We start from the raw sequence: 15,173 nt of genomic DNA on the forward strand, positions 1-15,173 counted from the left end.
ACCTGTCTCTTCTTACCTCAGTTTAGTGTCTCATTAAACTCTCAGTGCTTCTGGTGTGCATTGCATGTGTAATAATGGTGATTCTTAGTCGTGTTTCCCTGGATGTGTTTTTTAGCCTGTTTGTGTGAGCTTTCTTTTTTTATCAGCGTAATTTTTTTGTTTGGTTTAAGGGATATTGCTATTTTGGTTGGGCTTAAGACAATTATACCTATTGTTATTTTTACCCGAAATGCACATGCCTTATTTTAACAAGCCTGCCTGATTTTTTGTCTTATTTTGGTTCCATGAAATAGGCTAATTCTAAGCTCTGCTCAGTTACTATGGCAACTATCCTGAAGTAACTGTATCATGCGACTTCGCTATTGGTGCATTTCTTTATACTGTTATTAAGGCAGTGGTGTGCAAGCAGTCAAGCATGTCCTTAATTACTTTTTCTTTAAAACATGCAATGCAATTGGTTTCTGCATTTTGGTAAAAGTCAGCCAGCTACTAAATACAACATGGTGATTTTTTTTTCTTCAAATATCTTACATAAGATGTATGAGAGAATCTTTTGTTACGTCAAGACAGTTATTTTTTTTCCTTTCACTCCAAATATTAACACAAGCTCTATGAGTGCAATCTGATTGTTATTATTAAAAAGTCTGTTTTACCCACTTAACATGATGCTACTTTTGCATGGTTACTACATGATCTAGTATCACAAATATAATAAGAATATATTTCCTGCCCACATCAGTGCAGTTGTGGTTTTGACCTCATATATTTTAAATCTACCCATGGATTACTTCCATGGTTAATCTCAATACATAACCTCAAGTGTGTAACCTTTTACGCACTTGCACCTGCACACTGTTATTATTTTAATATATATGGTTAAGCCATTAGTAGGCCCGTGTGCATGATAAATCCCAGGGCTTTGTGTAAAATGTGTATATGAGAAATTATTCACCTTACTTTGTTCATGTATGTGACTGAAGTGTCTGTGCTCGTGACAGATTCACCATTTGCCATAAGACAGAAGTAGTGAAGAACACCCTGAACCCTGTATGGCAGGCCTTCAAGATCCCTGTCAGAGCCTTGTGCAATGGAGACTATGACAGGTGGGGCCTCAGCAAGTATGTCTTTTATTTTTATGTAAAACAGAGGCATGTCTCACTAACTTGTGATTCTGATCTTGGACTTTTCCTTTTTGACATTTTGTTAGGGATTTTTGTAATAGAGAAAAGCAGTATTAATTTTCATGTTTTTGTTGTAAGATTGTGAAAAGATCATCATCTGTACAATTTAATTTGAAAAATTGAAATAATTCTATGTATTGCACCTTAGCTGATGTGTGTAGTGTAGCAGGAGTATGCCACATGTGTCTCACAGCAATGTATCGCATATAAACGTACATTTCAAATGAAAACCTTTCTTTCTCTGGCTGTTGGACTAAAAATAATGACACCAGCAGACAGCTGACCCGCCTTCTCCATTTGAATAAAAAAGTAGCCAGTATCTGATGAAATTCAATTCCAGATATTTGCTTGACACTGATATTGGATATCAGCTAGGTGCCATCTCTAGTTATAAACAGTCTGAGGCAGCTGTAACAGCATTTAAAGTGCCACCCTATATCACTGGCTACATCAGTGTGAATGATCTGAATTTATTCCACTGAGCAGGATAATGGGGGAGATGTAGTCCTACAACAGCACACACTCTGGTCCTGTTAAAATTTTAAACTTCATGAAAGTTTGAACTTTAAGTTAGAATCTTGTTGAATTAATACATTTTATGGGATCATATAAAGTTGTAATTAACCTCTGTGTTTCAATATAATCATGTTGTATTTACTAAACCAGTGCAAGAAAACCCAGTAATGATTGCATCACTTCACATGCACGTGAAATGCTTGAGCTGCACACTGTATCTAATAGATGCCTCTTTTTCAATGTTTCTCTGGATTCCCTTTGCCATCACCTCCAATTTGGAAAGAACTGGTACATTTTCTGAGCGGATTAAAAAATAAAATATGTACATATAAATAATATATAATATAACACAATTTAATGGGACATAATATACTGTTGCAGTTGTCAGTTTGTGGAAAAGACTAGTGTTCTAAGCTCTATTTCCTTTCTAAAAAAATAATTAGGACATATTTTGCCTTCAAATAAGTATTTTGAAAATCTAAATAAAATTCCTCCTGACAGAGCAAATAGAAATGTGTTAAAGTATAATGTTTTTCATGATGGATAGACAATTTTATGCAAAACGTATTGTTTTATAAGGCATTTCAGACACTGTTAACTTTAAAGTATACACCAGTGGCAGCCAAAAGTGCCCCCTTGTGCTTCCTCTATAAGACTTAAAGCTTTGGCTGAAGGAGCACTGATTATCGCCTCCTGCCTATGTTTTATCTGTGATTGAAAGTGTTTGAGTTTGGGGCACTGTAGGGGTGTGTTTATGGAGATAAGACTCTGCAGTACTCTCTTGTAGAGAAGTGCTCAGTGTCCTGCTGCTGTGTTAGTTCTGGTGACAGGCTATTGTTAGAATGCAGCCAAACAAAGTGCCTGTGGATTTTGACAAACAGAAATTCATGCTGCACGCTCATCACTTGTTGTGTAGCTGCTAACCGCAGCAATGCTGAAAGCTGGAAATTATATGGAAGTGAACTTTTTAAATAAGTTTACATCCCAAGAAATGAGAAACTGAGATCGGTAAATAGAAATCGAGCCTCTCAACCTTGAACGATGGGTCTTATTCTCAAACTACTGCTATCTGGCACTGGTTCATGTCTCTGGCAGGTTTATAGATCATTCATACAAATGAAGGTTAAGCCATCCAGAAGAAATCCAACACTATTTTGTACGCAATATCTCTAGCTTTTTAAATGGCTCCATGCAGCACTTAAAACCTCACTGCTCTCTGCAGGCTCCAAGGAAACCAATTCACTGCTCATGTTGTAATGTAACACTAATGACTAGCTTTTGTAGCATAGCAGTGTATGATTCATACCTCTTTCTCTCTATCTCTGGATCTCTGGCTTAGTTGCCCTGATTGCCCATGCAGTGAATGGTAAAATGTAAAAAATTGCTGTTAGAGATGCTGGCTACAGTCTATGGAAAATTGCTTACTGGCTATTGAGAGAATGATACTTCATCTTCAGATACTTCAGATACTGATTGAGGCAAAATTGAAAAGAAAAAAAAGGCTGGTGTGAAACGAGATTACTGTACAGTGGTCAAGCTGACATTCTACTCTCTCTCTCTCTCTCTCTCTCTCTCTCTCTCTATCTAGAACAATCAAGATTGAAGTGTATGACTGGGACAGAGATGGCAGGTAAAGTGTTGTAACCTTTCAGTAAAACACAAACAAGTACTGTTCATAAGCAAGCAAAAGTATACTGCTTACAAAGTATATAATAATCGATAATATTGTATTAAAATTGTCTATAAAAAATAATTTTATTTAGTCTGATATTTAGTTAATGTCTTATTTTGTCAGAGTGAGGCTTGAGCAGTAGTCTGGCTTATTTTGCAAACAAGTTCCTTTAAATATTTAAATAATGTCATCTAGTTGTTTATTAGTTAGTTAGTTATTCCACAGTTTTGATTACACTTAATTTTATATAAAAAATAATATGAACATTTCAGCATGGACAGAATGTGGTGCAAAGCTGTGTATATGGAAGTGATACACAGAAGCTCTGATTCATTTAAACAGACAGTTAAGACAGTTAAATAAATTGACACTCTATTGGAACCTAATTGACCTGGCAGGGGAGGCAGAAAGAAATCAGGCAACGATATTATACAAAATAAAACAGTTAGTTTTATTTTTATAGACAAGTTATTTTTTATTGCAGATTAAACCCATCATTTATACTTATACAGTACCATTAATACACTCACTATCATGACTTCTCAATTTCCTATGGAGTGTTAGAAATACTTTAATTTAGTTGATGTCAGCCTTTATATCTTGAATGGATAAATTCATTTTGCACAACTAGGCATAAGTATCTTTATCTAGTACATTTATGATGATAGTCATTTAGCCTGGAGTGAAATAGATGATATTTTGCATATTGTGTTTTTACAGCTGCCAGAGTGTTAAAAAAAAAAAAAGAACAACATAACAAAGTGCTAAAAGTTTCATTGTGAGATACACAAAGAAGAAAAAAAATTCCAATCATAGCAAGGTGGAGATTATACAGATGATCATTATGCAGTACATCCTATCCTACATTAAAATGAATTTCTCTTTTCTTTGTGTGTGTGTGTGTGTGTGCTCTTTCCATATGAATGTCTGAACGCTTGTGTGCACATACAGCCACGATTTCATTGGCGAGTTTAGCACAAGCTACAGAGAGTTGTCCAGAGGGCAGTCCCAGTTTAATGTATATGAGGTGGGTGACCTACCGGCTTTCACAGCTTTTCTTCTTCATGCATGCCTTTCTCTGAATGTTTTTCTAGCATAGGATGTCCTCTTAAAGGAAGAACTGACGCACAGCTTTATGCTTATTCTGTGATTAAAATAAGGAAATAAAACTGTAAAGTCTCATTATCTTTGAATTATATATTCTTATAACATTTGCACATTGTGAGTGATTAAGGAAGTAGAGGTGAAAGTGATTGCATGCTATCAGTTAAGTGAGAGGTGGCATGAATATACGATTTAACACACTACAACTCTAAGCAACTGGCCTCATGCTGGAGTGGTTAGTGTGTGTAATTGTGAGTAGGGGTGAAGGGCTTTTTCATCAGCTTGTCATCATTGATGCCTTTGTGTGGGTCTTACTGTCTGCATGACCATTTTGCTGTCAAACACATCTTCCCTTTCTAATCTCTCTTTCTCTCACTCACACAAACTGTTTATTTGAAGTGACAACTACTTGAGAGCAGTTATGGAACACTTCTCATCAAGGGCTAATAGCTTTCACCCTCTTAACCACTGTACCTCTGAGTGGACGAGTGTATGTGTGTGTGTGCTTTCCTGCATTTCCATCAAGTATGCTTTGCTGATTTTCCTGAAACTTAAAGACAGTTTTCCCTCTATTTACTGCAACAGATAATGTGGATTATGCCACAAAAATAGCAGAACAAGAATAATGTTGAAATTCCAACACCATGTTCATGTGGTGGCTCTGTAGTGTATGAGCAGTTGCCACTGATATGAAATTCAACATGTGTCTATATACTGAGAAAAGAATGGAAAGCTCGAAATTTAGTATAATTAAAGTCTAAGGGCATTTTCTGTTAAAGTAAGCGACTTTAACATGCTAATTGTTGTAATCCAACAATAAACATTTTAGGACATGGCCTAGTTGTTGAATTCTATGCAGCAGTGAGCTGACTTGGCATCAGTGAAGTCCAGTCCACCTGTGCTAGTCTTTTCTTATTAGACCTCTGCTACCATGTCTTGGTGCAAACATCCTTCTTTTATGTGTGTGTTGTATCATTCTATAGTCTATGTAGGTGAGTTGCTGTCAGTGAGGCCAACCATGCGTGGGCCCAACTTCCATGCAACTTCCAACATTTACAATGTACACTGTATGACCAAAGAAGTTGGACACCTGACCAATCACACCCATATATGCCATGTATATGATTTCAGATTTAATACCCTTTTCTGTTAGACATTCCACTCTTTCTTTGGAGGCTTTCCAGTAGGCTGTTGGAATTGATCTTCATTCAGCGATAGGAGTATTAGTGACCATGTACTGATGTTAAATGAGGAGGTGTGCAGTCAGCGTTTCAGCTTATACCAAAAGTGATGAGTGGCGTTAAGTTCAAGGATTGGTACACTCAAGAACACACAAGTTCTTTCACACCAACGCTGACAAAGCATGTATTGGATCTCACTTTGTGCACAGGGACATTATCATGCTAGAACATTCTTTAGCCTCTTAGTTTCAGTCGCTTGAAATTGTAATGATTCAACATACAATAACATTCTAGACAACTGTATGCATCAATCATTGTGGCAACTGTTTAGGGAGAAACATAAATTATATGGTAAGGTGTCCACAAATTTTGGCCATATAATGTATGTGTCTGACGGTGATGATGTTTGATATCTGGCCAGATCTAGCCATCTTCAGTTCTAGCTGGTTGATGGACTTCCATTGCAATTGCTCAGAACGGGGATAAGTTTCAAAATACATTATTTTATGAAATTTCTAGAAGACTACAGGTATAATAGATAGAGATTTTTATGAAAAATGCTTATTTTATATTCTTGCTTATTTTTTTAAGTGACTACCTCTTGATTTTCTGACAAATTTATGAAAAATGTCTGTCCCAACAGGTCATTAATCCAAAGAAAAAAGGCAAGAAGAAAAAATACCTCAATTCTGGAACGGTATGTAGAATATGTGCAGGGTGTAGGAGTAATCTGTGTAATGACATATGCTATCATTTACACATTTCAACTGTCAAATTAGTGCAGCTCTGATTGGATTTTTACTGTAAATGGATGCTGTGTATGGTAAAATTAATGAGGTGTAATAATTTCCTGGGGGCAGTCAGTATGCTCTGTTAGAACTGTCTTCTTGCTCTCTATCCATTGTTAGGTAACACTTCTGTCATTCCTCGTGGATACTGAAGTCACCTTCCTAGACTACATTAAGGGCGGGTGAGTGGCCATTTCTTGCAAGCACCAAAATATAGGGCAGATCAAAGCAAGTGTTACACATAGCTAGCAATTTTTTTGCTTTCAAAAACACAGCATTCAATGAGGATTTTTTTTTGTGTAGCATTGTTAAACACAATGTTGCTGTTCTACAGTGCAGAGCAGCAGGACTTTTGAATGTCACCTGTATCCTGCTGAGAGACTGGAGCGGAATGAATACACGCAGGCAAAAACTGTGGGTGGATAAGTCCATTCAAAGTGGTGGGGGGAGATTTGGTCAGTGCTAATCTTTGCCCAGGTGTGTGTGTGAGTGTGGGCTAAATGAAAGTCATTATGGTTACCTGTCACTCTAAGAAGGGTGAAAAAGGTTTATTCATGTGAACCAGACATCACGCCCACGTCAAGCAATGCTTTTTAGGAGGAAGGCCATATGCTGCTTCTTCTCAGGCGTCCATTTTAATGGCTACACTCTCCTTTTAGTCGCACGTGCTACTGCAGAGGTCAATGCACTGTGTCTGGATTCATGTCCTTATGGTCAGTGCAGTTTATCTATATCAGTTTTTAATGTAGAGTCTTTTTCTTTCCATTGATTCATTTCAAAGACTGTTATATTGGAGCAACACTTTTCAGAAAATTAGAGCATGTAAAGAATAAGCTCTCCTGACCAAAACTAGCCATATTTACCAGTTTTCTCTCTCTCTCTCATTCACTTGATGCTTTATCCAGACCATGGTCTTGGTGTTTCCAAAGCCTGGTATGATGGGCATGAGGCAGGAATACACATCAGATGGGACATTAGTCCATTGCAGGAAGCTATTCTCACAAACACTGCAGCAGGTTTTCAAACAGAGACCCCAGAGGAAACCCTTGAAAGTCTGCTTAAACAATAACCCAAGCTCGATTGAACTCAGGTCCCTGGAGATGCTACTGTACTATGCACATTAAAGCATCTTGATATTGATGTGCACATGGTTGAATGAAACTGAAAATAAAAACGAATGTTGGCAACATTTTTACATCATTCACATCCATGTAAATTTGACTTCTGGTCAGACAGAATAGACCTTTGCATTGGGGTCTGGCTTTGGCTATTTGGAATTTAGGTACAAAAGCTTTCTTGGTCTCTCCTACTCTAAAGTTCCCAAAGGTTATAGGTCTTAGGCAGGTGGGTACTCACTAGTTTCTTGCAGTGGAGTTTTTCCTCATACAGGATTGTATCTATGAGGTTTTGAGAACATGACTGTTCTTTATTTTTATTTTCTTGGCATCATGTGATCCCTTGCTCAAGGAACCAGAGAAATGCAGGTCAGGTGTGTGTGTTAGTTGATTGGATGGTAAAGTTATAGACATTCAGAGTCACACTCCTAAACACTTGCTGAAAAGTGACAAATTAAGTGACAAATTAAGAATCTCCAGGTGAGGATGAACTGTAGCATGTGCAGATAATAGATAACTCTATTATCTGTCTGCATGAAGTCCTTGATTAAAGTCATATAGCGTATGTTTTGAGGTTGTTTCTTTCTGTTCTGCCTTCCTTTTCATGCTTCATTCCTTTGCGTTCACTAAGCTGAGTGGAGTGATTGGCACTCTGTATGAAGTGCACCTCATTATCCAATAATTATGGGATAAGTGTTATTCAGGCATCTGCTAAATTGCGGTGTGTTTGATTTCTTTATATACAAATAATTGCCATTTCTACCGTTTCTGCCATTTCTGAACAAAGAAAATCATTGTACTTTTGAGATATATTATTACTATTTGGTCATAGTGTGTTTATAAGTGTCTTACATTTTCAGTCCATTGTGTACATGTAGGCAATGTTTTTTTCACAGTGCTTGTCAAGGTTTAGACGGTTAGCGACTGTTTAGGGTTGAACATAGCTCAGATTCTTTAATTCTTTAATCAGGATAATCCTCATTAGTCCCATGAAACCTAATCCATATTATAACGGTTTTATTTTTTTACCAGACCACAGCATGGACTCGATTAAGATTTCATCAAATGCTATTTTTTGTGTGCAATATACCCTAAAACGCAACATCTGAGCTTGGATATTAATTCTAATAAGTGGCTGTTAAATTATTGCTATGAATATATACTTTAAATTTAGCCAACATGATATAGATTTAATTATAAAATTGATCTGCAAATCAAAATTATAGATATTTGTGCAAATATAATATGCCATAAACCAAGATTAACTTGAGATTTAGGAGGAAGTGGACGGTCACTTTTTTCATGGATGTCAATAACATGGGATCAGAGCTGTTCAGTTTATTTAATTATGTAATCTATTATCATCACTCAGCTAACTGCAGCTGGCCAGACTTTTATTTGTTGTTTGTCATGTCTGGTACAGTATGATTTGAATGTGAATGTGATTTGAAACTTACATCATCTTTATTAGCGCAAGAATTTCATGCTATGATTGACTTTTCTGTCAATCTTTAGTACGTGAGCTCAAACCTGCTTGGTTTTTGTACATACCAAAGGTGTAGGAAATGGCTAGAAACAATGTGTTGTTATTTAGACCCCTTTTCCTACATACAGCAACAATCATTATTTCCCTAATATGCTTGGGAAATATGCTTGTGTGAGGCAAGATAAAACTGAAGATTGTATTTAAATATGTTGTCTCTGAATCTTGAATACACAAATATTGAACTTTTTTTCATGCTGCCTGCTGCTTACTAATTATATTATACTCATACCTGGCATACTTTAAATAAACAAGCCCTTTCTTAAATGGAAATACGACGGACAGGATGAAGAAAGAGCATCTATTCCATTTTTAGATCTATGGTAAGATCTGCAGATCCTAGATGGTTTTCTCTATATATTTACAAATGCAAAAAGTAAACAGTGTCAGCTGTGAACCATAATGGAAAGAAGCAGATGGTAGGTTATTATTCATCAGTGATATAGGGATTGTGACAGGGATGACATAAAGAGGATGAACAGATGAGTGAAGAATACAACATGACACATCCAATCATGTCAGTTTTCAGCAGTATAGGAAATGCAGTATGTATAATATGTGTGGTATACTGTATGTATTATGTATGAGTGCTATAGGTAGGCACCCAGAATTTGAACATTCATGTGCCTAAAAAAGTTTTCAAATTAAACTTTTGAATGGATGTGTAAATAATCAGACACATACTATTACATTTATTGCTTTGGCTACTCTCGTCCTTTGAATCTCATCTGCTGCCCTTAAGATGAAAATGCTGATCCAGAACATTATCTTAACACTTAGTACTGGATGATGTTATAATTTAAACTTATAGAGGTGTAAAGATGTTCTTTTCTTCCTGAAGTTGTCCTTCCTTCCTGAAGTTGTTTTTTTCTCACCACCTTGCCACAGAGAGATCACTTGTTAAGCTATACATTCAGACCCTTTGTTTGATAAAGTACAAATAATGTGAATGTACTAATGGTCCACTTATGTACCTTACATTCACTTCTCTGCATTTGTTATATACTGAATAGACTCCCCAGTTACAAGCATTTATCTCCTGAAAGGTTTAGTTTTGTACCGAGAGCACCACTTTTCTGTAAGGTTACAGAGTTTGGTAATCGACTGATTAGAAGGAAGAGAATTTCAGCCTCTCCTCTGTGACAAATCTCCTGCCTCCTGATCTGTCATCGTCCTATCCTGTCCCAGCTCCCCACCCTCCACCTACAACATCTGCTGGCATGAAGTGAATGTCATGAGGCATTTCCCAAGCATCTCACTCATGCATAAAAAATCCCTCCTGCATGCTTTTCCAGCAGAAGACGTGTATATTCTAGTAATTGTTGTTTTATCTCTGAGAGGAAGAATCGAAGCGACAGCTTGCAGGGGCTTCCAGGTGGTTTAAGAGTGTTACTGTGACTAGAGCTTTCGCTGTCTGGTGCAGTCATTTTCCTCACTATGCCTGTTTTATAGATATTTTTTTCTTTTTATTCATTTTCACAAAAGGATTGAGAGGAACATGTCTAGGGTGACAGGTTAATTATGTCTTTCAATTCACTGAAATGACATTGTTGTGTTGGGTTGGCAGGTTTGAGAAATAGCTCTTGGAAGTGTTGGTCAGATCGTATGGTGTTTGGGTGTATTTTTGCAAGTGTCATAAATCTATACTAGATCAGTTTTGACATGCTGATACAGCAACTTTAATTCCACTGTTTATTTTGATATTTCATGCAATTAAGATTTAAAAGGTCAGCTGCATAAACAGCCCAGTTCTGCAAGACCTCACACTTAGCTACACTCATAATGAAAATGAGTAAGATGGAAGTTGACGCAATGTGTTGCAATGTCCCCCCATCTTTAGCAGCTTTTTGCACCAGGATTAGTTCCGTTCTTGCTAATGTGGTGGCTTGGTAGTGTAGGTTTTCACACAGATAAAACCCGTCAAGACAGCTCGCCATCCATTATCCTCCACTTCACAGAAATCTTAAAGTTGTCATTTTCTACTCCAGTAGCCATCTGCAGCTTCAGAAACCCATGCAATGTAAAGTTATAAAACTTTTATCTCCGAATGAGGTGTCAGCTGGGGTTTCAGATGAGTTGTAGATCTGCAATATGTGGCTCCATCTTTCTGTCTTATTACCTGGATTCACGTTCACATATAACAGGCTCTATTATGCACACTTGAATTGCAGAGCGCTCCAGCAAGCAGCTGCTGCTGTTAAGCCTCTGTTTATTGAACTGTCATCTTCTATTGGAAGGCACTGATGTGCCATTAAGAGGAGCAAAGGAAATCTTGCTTTCTTTCTCTCTTTCTGCCCTCATGGATAGAGGTGCTTCCCTGTGGGGTCTCTGTTCAGCTTTCATTTGACATAAGCATTTTGTTCTGTCTGGGCACTGAAGGCAAAAGGATTTGATCTCATTAAGGAGTCGGGAAAGTACACTGCACAGAGAGACTGCTTTTGTTGTTTTTATTTTTTAATGGATCATTGCTTTCTTGAATATCCCTTCCTAATCTGTGTGTAAATACTATTTATAAGCCATTTGCCTTAATTAACAACTCGTGGTGTTAGGTCAGGCTAACTAATTAAGCGTGCCTGAGTTTGTTTCATGCTAGAGTACTCTAACTTCATGAAAGCCATTAGTTGCTTGTCGGTTGTGCAGACTGACAGAACTGAGGACTCCCAAGTGAACGTTATCCACCAACACAGCATGCGCATCCTTTTCACTCTCTACCTCTCTGTCTTTCTTACTGCCAGCTGATGATGACTTCCATACATTGTCAGGGACAAGACAGAAAAACAACTTTTCACACTCACGAGGCTAGTTGTGTATTTTACATACATGCTCACATTCTGTCTGGAGCATTTCAGGTGTTACATAAATTTTACCACTGAGATATCTGGAAATGTCAACATACTGTTTGATTTTTATTTTTTATTTTTTTATAGTTGGTACTGCAGGTTGAGCTTTTTCATGTGCAAGTATGCTGTGGCATCAAATGAGTATATGAAAAGTGTATTTATACAGTTCATTTGGTACCATGTATCTACAGCCAGTGGCTATTTCCGCAGGTAAACCTCCCATATACTATAATGAATTAGTAATAATCTGTCAGCCATGTCTATTTATCTGTTAGTGGAAAGGGATTACTGCTGACCAGAGATTACTTGGGTGGCAGACTATACCCAGGAAGGTATTTAACTGTGTGTTGTGCTGGTACAAGTGTATATCAGGTACAGTGGTGTTTCTGACTGGATCTGCTGGATGGTTAATTGTTCCCAGTCTGTAAACAGCATTTCTGTGGTGAGAAACTGATTACTGATGAAGAGCTGAAGGAAATTGTGTGAGCTCACATAATGCCCAGTGTAGAACACCACTATAAATACACAGGATAACATATACAATACCTAAGACAATGGATATTACCTAAGTCCTGTGGTCTTCCTGTCACCATGGCTACAGTTTTAACTGAATGTCAATGCCCTTAGCTTGCCCACTTCAGCCTGATTGATTTTTAAAATCAAGCGTATTATGAAATGATGACAAGGAAAAATATATGTAGACATAACATCATTCTGTCAGTGTAGGCAATGTACAATGAACTCCAGAATTATTCGCAGAATGAGTTTTGTGAAAATGAACAAGAATTAATATAGCAGATTAACACATGCAGTAAGTGATGCTTTGAGCTACATGGACATTGTAAAGCTGTACATAAATAAAAAATAAAAAAAATTAAATGTAGCGCAGTTTCAAAATTATTGGCACCTTTACAATGAATATTTTGTGCCAAGTGCCCTGTAGAGAACCTTGTTTAACAAGGTTAAAGACTCTTGTAGAAGGATCTTGGTCTTCTTCTCCATGAAGAACATTGTAGCCCCTTTATATTTCTAAGTTTGTGTTTATTTTTCAAACCATAGATTTAGTAGTGCTTAATTCTGAGAAAGTCAATGGGCAATGATTTTGTGTTTCTTTATGAATTTCTCTGTTGGTTTGAAATTGTGTTTGGCTCATAATTAAAAGCTGTACTCAGTTATAAGCTGTAGTTAACAAAAACAGTTTCAACAGCAGTAACCCAGATTTTTACAGTGTAATTCTGTAAACCACCGCTGCCAGTACTGTAGTTTTTTTTTTTCTTTTCTTTTGTTTGGTTTGGTTTGGTTTTTTACAGGATTTCTTTCACAGTAGTATCAAGTGCTTTTCTGTTTATGCAGTTCCCTTTGTCCCCAAACAGGCTGATATTGTGCATGACCAAAAAGTACGATGACCAGAACACAATGGCAATTTTTTATACCTGGAATAAAAATAGACAGCAGTTTCAGCAGAGCCACAATTCCAGCTGTGCTGTCTTTCAGGAAGGCTGTGGAAGTGTAAGACATTCTGTGTCAGATGTGCAGTGAGCTGAATCACCTAGCTGAAGGTGATTTTGGTCTGTGTAATGGAGCAGGGAGGGGAACAGGGAGGGGACTTATCACTGCTGTTTGCCCCTTCAGCTGGAGGCTGCACTCAGAGCAGATGGCCAGGGGAATGACCTGGGCAACATCTACATATTAGGGCATGTTCACTCAGACCTGCCTTGCTCTCTTCTTTTTTCTATTACCTAGCATCTGTTATAGAGCCAGGCCAGCATGGGGGTATTCCTCTAGAATAGTCAGTAAGCAGCAAAAACTTCCTTTGGTGTCTGTTGTTGAGCTGCTTGGACTAACTTGAAATACCATACCACATGAAAATGTGGTTATTAAATGCTTTTCTACTACTTGGAGAAAAAGATATGTGTTACAGTATCTGTGCAGTCAATTTCTGCTACGAAATAAGCCTCTAAGAATATGATAAGTACAGGGTGGAACGTGACTGGATGTGCAGTCGAAATCTCCCATAAAAGCATACTTTAAATTTTTTTATCCCTCTTATATCACAGCAATTTGCCAACAGTGTTTCATTTATTAAAGAATTAAAGAATGTCACAAAATACATTTTGAGCTTGTTTATTCAATTAATTGAATTTGTTAACAAATTCAGCTTGTTAACTAGAAACCACAAGCCCTCTGTCTTTAAAATTTTACCATAGCGAAAAACCTTAAAGGAACCATTTTATCTCTGACTGTTGGAAAGCACTGACACTAGAGACCCAAAAATAAATTAAGGCCTGGGCCTTTTGCTGTCCTTTTTTAAGGTTCCTTATAAACCTCCGTCCCGCTTGAGTATTGTTTTCCCTGCCTCCTTATCCACTTGTAGTTCCCTTAATTTTGTAGCTGCTGCATTTCATCAATGCAGCTGTTAACTGCAAATGTCTCTTTTAATGAGGTTGCCATCTTGGGTATGGATATCATGCTAATAAGCTCAAGCAAAAAGACTTGAGCTTGTGAGGAATGTCTGTTGTTGTCACTTTAGTTTTGATTCTGTGGCACTGAATTAATATATTCCCAAAGAGTTGTTCACAGCTGGCATCCAGAAGAATAATTAAACTGATGTTTTAATAGCAAACAGTGTGCTGTTTGTTTTCCAGGATTTATAATTTATTGAGGGATTACTACTGTGCATGAGTGTGTGGGGGATACATGTGCGTGTGGAGGCGTTTATGTGTGTGTGTGTGTGTGTGTAACTGCAGTAATGAGGATGGTATAACTAGAGAAGACAGGCCCATATTTAAGGCCTCAGTCTTGCTTGCTAACTACACACACACACACTCACACACACACCCATCCAATTCATGTTCTTCTCCCATTGTTACTGATATCTGAGTTCTACAACATACATGTCCACTGACAGGACATGTTTAAATATACAGTCTTAGTTTGTCCAGCCCTTGTCAGGGCCTTGCTGATGTATAAGATGTTCAATAAATCAGTTAATGTTCCAGAATATTGGTTACATAGATGAAAATCTAGTAAAGTAAAGTGCCATTAAAGAACTGTCATTTTAAAAGGAATATATCAAGACCACTATCACAAACTGTTTCACAGTCACTATCACAATAGCTGCTAAAATGTAATTCATGAAATTTGTTTAATGGATGTTCCACAATGTAAAACATAATTGTAAACAGATAAATAAAACATTGTTAGTGTTGGCAAGAGTTAGTTGCAGACTTTGA

The 15,173-nt window shown here is 37.2% G+C and overlaps 1 protein-coding gene across 2 annotated transcripts in view; it reads left to right on the forward strand.

Moving 5' to 3' along the window:
* The window catches only part of LOC131370153 (copine-8), a 103,079-nt gene that overhangs the window by 69,516 nt on the left and 18,390 nt on the right, over positions 1-15,173 (forward strand). Inside the window, exons 9-13 of one of the 2 annotated variants that reach the window (XM_058417275.1) lie at positions 999-1,118; positions 3,286-3,327; positions 4,321-4,396; positions 6,298-6,351; positions 6,563-6,624. In XM_058417275.1, coding sequence (XP_058273258.1) covers positions 999-1,118; positions 3,286-3,327; positions 4,321-4,396; positions 6,298-6,351; positions 6,563-6,624 — 354 coding nt within the window. The remainder of the gene's footprint in view (positions 1-998; positions 1,119-3,285; positions 3,328-4,320; positions 4,397-6,297; positions 6,352-6,562; positions 6,625-15,173) is intronic. The other variant, XM_058417276.1, reaches the window with a different exon arrangement.

Source organism: Hemibagrus wyckioides, linkage group LG19 (genome assembly GCF_019097595.1).
Source record: "Hemibagrus wyckioides isolate EC202008001 linkage group LG19, SWU_Hwy_1.0, whole genome shotgun sequence".
NCBI classification, from domain to species: domain Eukaryota; kingdom Metazoa; phylum Chordata; class Actinopteri; order Siluriformes; family Bagridae; genus Hemibagrus; species Hemibagrus wyckioides.